Genomic DNA, 7,599 nt, shown 5'->3' on the forward strand with positions numbered 1-7,599 from the left:
TGGCTTATTACCTGTTGATGATGACATGTATAGTATTCTCAACTGGATTGGTCTGAGAAGTATTTCATGATGGGTAAAGTCTTTTTATAAGTAAAATGAGAAATAGTGACTGACTGTTTAAAAAATAATTAGAATAATAATAATAATGATTGGGGAAAACATAGAAAAGATATTGAATGATGAAGCGGGGAGCTGAATGTCTCTGTACTGACTGACATGCATGGCATTCCCTTTTGAAAAAGCAATGTAATACACTGTAAAGTTATATGTAATCCAATGTAATATAAAGAAGATTATGAGGATAATAAAAATAAAAATAAAAAAAGAAAAAATATATAAAAGTCAATCTCTTTTCTATATACTAGAAATAAACATGTAGAATTTGAAACTAGAAACTTAAAACCATTTATATCATCACCTCCAAAATGCTGACAACCCAATAAGAATCTAATAAAATATATACAAGAATCTAAATTATATAAGAAAAACTACAGGGGCCAAGAGGTGACGTGATGGTTAAAGGTGCTAGATTCCCACATGGCTGACCACGGTTTGAGTCCTGGACCTAGCGGCTTGCTTTCTCAATTTCCCTTTCTCTCTCTCTCTGTCTCTGTCTGGTCAAATAAAAAAATAATGATAGCAAATGGAATTAAATGATAAAAAATAATCCTTTAAAAAGAAGAAATACTACAAAGCTTTGATGAAAGATATCAAAGAACTAAATATAGGAAGAGATAGTCAATGTTTGTGGATTGGAACTCAGTATTGACAAGATGGCAGTTCTTCCTAGTTTGAGCTACAGATCCAACACACTCCTGATGAAAATCTCAGCAAGTTGTTTTGTAGCTGTAGATGAACTGAGTCAAAAGTTTAGGAGAGGCAAAAGACCTAGAAGGGCCAACTTGATACAGAAGGAGAACAAAGTCAGAGTATTGGCACTACCTGCCTTCAAAACTTACCATAAAACTACAGTAATCAAGACAGTGTGATGCTGCCAGAAGAATAAATAAATAGATCGATGTCACAGAATAGAGTCCAAAAATAGATCCATGTAAGTAAAGTCAACTGATCTTTGACAAAGGAGCAAAGGCAATACAATGGCGCAGATAGTTCTTTCAACAAATAGTGATGAACAAATAGACATTCACATTCGCCCCCACCAAAATAAAAAAAAGAAGAAGACTCTAGACACAGACCTTACATTTTTCTCAAAAATTAATAAAAAATGTATCAAAGACCTAAATGTAAAATACCAAACCATAAAACTCCTAGAAGATAACAGAGGAAAACCCAGACAACCTTGGATATGGCGATGACTTTTTCGATACAACACCAAAGGCACAAAACATAACAGAAACTGATCAACTGACTTCATTAAAATTAGAAACATCTGTTCTGCAAAAGACAATGTCAGAAAAATGAGAAAATAAGACATAGAAGGAGAAAATATTTGAAAAAGATACATCTGATAAAGGACTGTTACCCAAAATATACAGAGAAATCTTAAAATTCAACAATAAGAAAATGAACAACTGTGTTTTTAAAATGGGCAAAAGACCTTAACAGATACCTCATCAAAGAATATATAAAGTGGCAAGTAAGCACATGAAAAGATGTTCAACATTAAGTCATTAGGGAATTGCAAATTAAAACAATGAGATACCACTAAACACCTATCAAATGGCCAAAAATCCAAAACGCTGACAACACCAAATCCTGACAAAGATATGGAGCAAAAGAAACTTTGGGGACCGGCAGGTGGCATGGTGGTTAAGGGTGCTGGACTCCCACATGGCTGACCATGGTTTGAGTCCCAGACCTGACAGCTTGCTTTCTCACTTTCTCTCTCTCTCTCTCACACTCTCTCTCTCACTCTGTTCCTCTCTGGTCAAATTAAAATAAATAAATACATAAATAAAATAAATAAAGTTCAATAAAATAATTCTTTTTATAAAAAGGAACTTTCATTTATTCCTGGTGGGAAAACAAAATTGTACAACCACTTTAGAAGACGGTTTGGCAGCTTCTTATGAAACTAAACATACTCTTACCATACAATCCAGGAATCATGCTCCTTGGTATTTATCCAACTAAAATGAAAACTTAGGTCCATACAAAAACCTGCACACAACAGGACCAGCAGTTGGCATAAGGGCTATGATGCTGGACTCCCATGTAGTCAACCTCAGTTCGAGTCCCGGACCCGGTGGCTTAAACTCACGCCAGGCACGTGTGAATACATGCCCAAGATCCTGAGAGGAGACTGGAGGAGAAGGGATTGCAGCATGGTTGGAGGCAGCTAGTAGCATTTAGTGGGCAGAGGCCAGTGATACTAAACATCTTCCAATGCATGGGACAGCTTCACACAAGAATTTTCCCATATCCCACAAGATTTCTGAATATCCCTGCATAATTATTTATAATCATTCGAGTCTAGAACCTCTTTGTTTTGCATATAATTATAAAGTATTACTAGTTCTGGAACAGTTGTGATAGATGAATTCTTCAGCAAATCAACTATTATGTAATCAAAGGAAGATTGCACTTTGGTTTGTTCATAATATTAGGTGAACAAAAAGGTGTTCACTTTCTGGGAAATCAAATCCAGAAAGCAACACTACTCATGGGATTTGAGCTCCAATGCCTTGCCCTGCAGCAGTCTGCCTATCCACAGGAGATTGGAGACTCCATTTAACATATGTGGGATCAAATGAATGAAGACAACGGAAGTACAGAATTCAACTGAATTTTATGAACAGAGTGATTGAATGATTCCATAATATTTACATCTAATTATTCTAGATAGGATAGCAAGGATGATGAGAAACTTGTAGAAAAAAAGAACATAATTATGTATTATTGTTTGTGTTTCCCATGGTTTTTCACTCACACTCTCACTGTCTCAGAAGTCTACACACTGTCTCTTCATAGCTTCTTGTAGTACCATTTCATTTTCCATCCATACTCTAGACCCTGTCACGTGTCAAAGGATATGGTCTCCATGGTCATAGTTTAACATGCTATTGGCTTCCCCAGAAAGCCCATGTAATAGCCATTGAAGCAGTATCTTTTTTAGAGATATTTTTGCTCTAGGGAGTGTGCACTCACCAGAGAGACAGACAGAAAGCAAGAAATCACCCCTGGGTAGAGGTGGGCGGATGGCCACACCGCAATCCCTTCTCTTCCATTCTCCTCTCAGAATCTTAGGCACACATGCACACATGCCTGATGTGAGTTTTAAGCCATCGGGTCTGGGACTTGAACCACAGTCGACTACGTGGGAGTCCAGCGACATAATCATTATGCCATTTGCTGGTCCCAAGGCAATATCTTAAATATCCAAAAAGGTATTTTAAATTTGCTGAAGATGAGCTGGCAAGTGGCCCGGTGGTCGGGGCACTGGGCTCCTACATGACCAACTATGGTTTGAGTCCTGGTCCTGGCAGCTTACTTTCTAGTTTTCTCTCTCTCTCTTTCTCTCTCTCTCTCTCTGTCTTTTTCTGGTCACATTTTTAAAATAATAATAATAAATAATTTTTTAATTGCATAAGGTAACAATATACTTTAAAAAACAGATATACGGGAACCAGCAGTTAGTGTAATGGCTATGTCGCTGGACTCCCACGTAGTCGACCGCGGTTCGTGTCCCGGACCCGGTGGCTTAAAACTCACGCCGGGCGCGTGTGCGTGTGTGCCCAAGATCCTGAGAAGAGAATAAAGGAGAAGGGATTGCGGCGTGACCATCCCCCCTGAGGGGTGATTTCTCGCTTTCTGTCTCTATGTCTCTCTCTGTCTGGCGAGCGCACGCACCCTACAGTGAAAATCTCTCCAAAAAAACAAAAAACAAAAAAACAAAAAAAAAAAACAGATATACAACAGTCTCTTATCTTTTTTTTCCTACAGTAGAGGTTTAAGAGTTGATGATACCTAGTTTATATAATGCCACAAAAACTGATCATGGTTCATTGATATGCAGCTTCCTGAAGCTACAGAAGTAAGATGCAGGTCTTCCTAGTCAGGTACTATCCCTTTTACCCAAATTGAAATAAGTAGGCCTTCTAGGCCTTCTGGAGGAGGAAAATGTCAGTCCACTAACCATCCTTCTCATTCCAAAAGTTTAGGAAGTTAGTCCCTTCATTTTAAACAAAGATAACCTGGGTATATAAATCTCTATGTCTTTAACACACTGCATATAAATTCAATGAATTAGACCTGTCATAAGCCACTACTGCTGTTAGCGTAACACCATCGTGAGTGCTGTGGGTCACACAAAGAAAACAGACAATGACCTTGTTTGCCCTTAATCATCCTAAATCCCTTTGGCTCTCTGATATTTGAAGCCAGAATGATATAGTGCTTTTCTGCTAACCCTTTAGGAAACTTTAGAAACACAAATTGGATTATGCCTCAAGCATCAGGAGAGGGGCATTCATGGAAAACATGAAGCAGCTACCCTTGGTGGTATTAGTCTGTCTCTCTCTGAGAATCAGTACATACCAAGCTGTGAGGTAATTTCTCCTATGGTTTTTAAACATAATTTTTAGTCTCAAACAGTGAACAAGTGAGTCAATCTGAGCTGAATTGGAAGCATTAATAATGTCAGGTTTTGGGCCAGCCAGATGGCATGGTGGTTTTAAAGTAGCTGGATCCCATATGGCTGACTGTGCGGTTCAAGTTCTAGACCTTGTAGCATGAAAACCACGCTAGGAAGGTGTATATGGGTGCCCAAAATCCCAAGAGAAGAATGGAGGGGAAGGGAATGTGGCACGGTCATTCCCCCTCTGGAATGTTCTCACTCTCTCTCTCTCCAGCAAGCACATGTGCCCTATAGCGAACTAAAATAATGATAATGATAATGTCAGCTTTTACAGATGGAACTCTGAAAGGGATCCTTTTCAGAAAGCCTATTACAAAGGAGGTTTTTGGGGGGGCCATCAAGTGGCGTGGTGGTTGGGAATGCTGGACTCCCACATAGCCGACCACAGTTCGAGTCCCAGACTTGTCAGTTTCTTCGCTCTCTCTCTCTCTCTCTCCCCCTCTATGGTCAAATTTAAATAAATAAATAAATAAAATTTAAATAAAAGGAATTTTTCTGAATAAAAAGAAAATTCACATCTTACCTCCTACCAACAAGTAGCTGTTGGGAAACAGTGTTTTTGCTTGCATAAGTGCCCTTGCATGACCTGAGTGGAAGAGGTCAAATATTCCATCTGCATAGACTCTGACAGGCCTGTCAACTGTGGGAGAAAGAAAATACTGTTAACAAAATTGCAGAATCAAGAATCACAGTTGCCTTCCATCAGTATAATGCCATATGCAAGTTTACCTGGGTAAGACGCAATCTCTATGTGTGATCAGTTCCATATTTGTGCCTGAAACTGATTTTAAAAAGAGGGTCTTCTGGGGCCAGCAGATGGCATAGAGGGTTACATCGCTGGACTCCCACATGGTCATCTTTGGTTTGAGTCCCAGATTCAGTGGCTTGAAAATCATACCAGGTGTGTTTGTGTGCATGTGCAAGATCTCAGGAGAAGAATGGAGAAAGGGTTAAGGTATTACCATCCCCCCAGGGGGTGATCTCTCACTTCCCTCTCACTGTCTCTGTCTCTCTCTCTGGCAAGATCACAAACCCTAAGGCAAAGACCTCTTACAAAAGAAGGTGTCGGTCTTCTGACAACATTAAAGCAGAGCAATAACATAACAAAATTAAAATTGAACCAGAACACACATTGTTGGCCAATAGGAGAGACAAACAGAGAGCAGTAGGGAGTTCTCTTGACCTAAAGTGGATTCTAGATGTCTGAGCCAGCAGAGTCAGCCCAGCAGGAACATCAAAGCAGGAAGAGTTAAGGAACTCAAAGGAAAAGACAAATGACTTCATCCTTCAGCCTGGCAGTCCTGAAGGAAGACCCCAAATCCTGTTTCCAAAAGCAGAGATGTGCTAGAGTCCACTCAGACTGCTCAGTGCATCTTTCTTCCCAACTCCAAGTCATGTTGGTAGCCTGAAGTCAGCTATGGTAGGGGTGTTTATACCACAGGAATTGGCAAATGCCTCAAATCAGGACTTGTCTCTCCCCGGAGGGCCAGTTGTTACTTACTAGCATACAAACTACACAAGGTCACTCCCCAACCTCCTTGATATGTCTGCCCTGAAGGGAAGAGAGTCAGAGTATCAACATTGTACATAGGGGTGGTACTCAGCAGGTGGAGGTGAACAGCTATCATTACAGTCCTTCGTAGGGAAAAAGGTAAAAAGTTGAGGTGCAACTGATGCTCTCACAGTGGCATACGGTAGTACTCTTGGAATTGCTTGCCAATGAGGAAGAGGGACACAGGTCACCATAGCCCCCTGAGAAACAGTAGACTGTGGTAGAAACTGCACCATGACACTATTGCTGAACCAGACCAGGACCCAATCCCTTCGAGTCAGAGGGGGAAACTGTGGGATCAGGTTCCATCCATTTGGTGGACATAACAAACCACGAAATTACTCTTTCGAGCTGGTTGCTTCTCTATTACACCACCACCCTCATAGCCTGAAAAATGCCTGTTACACTTGTCGAAAATTCTACATATTTTGCCAACTTTTACACTTTTCTGAACTTTCAATAAAGAAACTAGAAAGTGAAAAAAAAATCCAAGAACAAGACCAAAAATAGATGTCAGGAGAAATAAGTACTTTCCTTTGAAGTGCCCCTGTCACTTCATTTCCATGGCCATAAACAACACAGAAACATTTTATTCCTGCATTGAGAAGAAGGAAGGAGACATATATGGCCATAACAGTGCTCTTTAAAAAGCAATATTAGGGAGGAGGGCAGAAAGTGGTGTAGTGATTAAGGCACTGGACTCTTATATACCTGACCATAGTTCAAGCCCTGGACCCGGTGGCTTGAAAATCATACCAAGCCTGTGTGTGTGCATGCCCAAAATTCCAAGTGGAGATTGGAGGAGAAGGGATTGTGGCATTGCCATCCCCTCTGGGGGAGAGGATGGTGATTTCTCACTTTCTGTCTTTGTCTCTCTTTGTATCTCTCTGGTGAGTACACACACTCTATGACAAAAAATCTAATAAAGAAAAAAGAAAAGAAATATGAAGGGCCGGCCCTATAGCCTAGTTGTTGGGGGAATCAGATTCCATATGGCAGACCCCTACTCAAGGGCCAGTCCCAGTTTGGGTCCCGGCCTTGGTAGCTTGAGTAACATGCTAGGCATATGTGTCCATACCCCAAATCCCAATGGGACAAAGAAACAGCCTGAGCTGTGATCATGCCCCATGCCCCATGGGGAGTACTTTCTCTTCTCCCTCTCTCTGTTTCTCTGTCCCTGGCAAATGCACACACCCTCTGGCAGGTATTTTTTTTTTTAAAGTAATATGAGGACTATCCATTAAATATGGTGAACTGAACACACACATTGATATCTACTTCTTCCTAAAACATCACAAAATATTACTGAGAGGTAAAAAGGTATAATTCCCTCAAGGGCAGAGAAAGCAAGCAGGGCAACGACAATAGATGAGCAATGCCAACAACCTTTTGAAAAGTTCATTGTTGAATGCTGATACCTAAGGGGAATTAAATCAGGAGTGGGCCAGGT

At 40.4% G+C, this 7,599-nt stretch overlaps 1 protein-coding gene across 3 annotated transcripts in view; it reads right to left on the reverse strand.

The window, feature by feature from the left end:
* The window catches only part of PCYT1B (phosphate cytidylyltransferase 1B, choline), a 133,578-nt gene that overhangs the window by 57,494 nt on the left and 68,485 nt on the right, over window positions 1–7,599 (reverse strand). For all 3 annotated transcript variants that reach the window (XM_006158476.3, XM_006158475.3, XM_014591577.1), the window contains exon 3: window positions 5,121–5,237. In XM_006158476.3, the coding sequence (XP_006158538.1) occupies window positions 5,121–5,237 (117 nt within the window). The remainder of the gene's footprint in view (window positions 1–5,120; window positions 5,238–7,599) is intronic.

Source organism: Tupaia chinensis, unplaced genomic scaffold (assembly GCF_000334495.1).
Source record: "Tupaia chinensis unplaced genomic scaffold, TupChi_1.0 Scaffold000600_1, whole genome shotgun sequence".
Taxonomy (NCBI): Eukaryota; Metazoa; Chordata; class Mammalia; order Scandentia; family Tupaiidae; genus Tupaia; species Tupaia belangeri.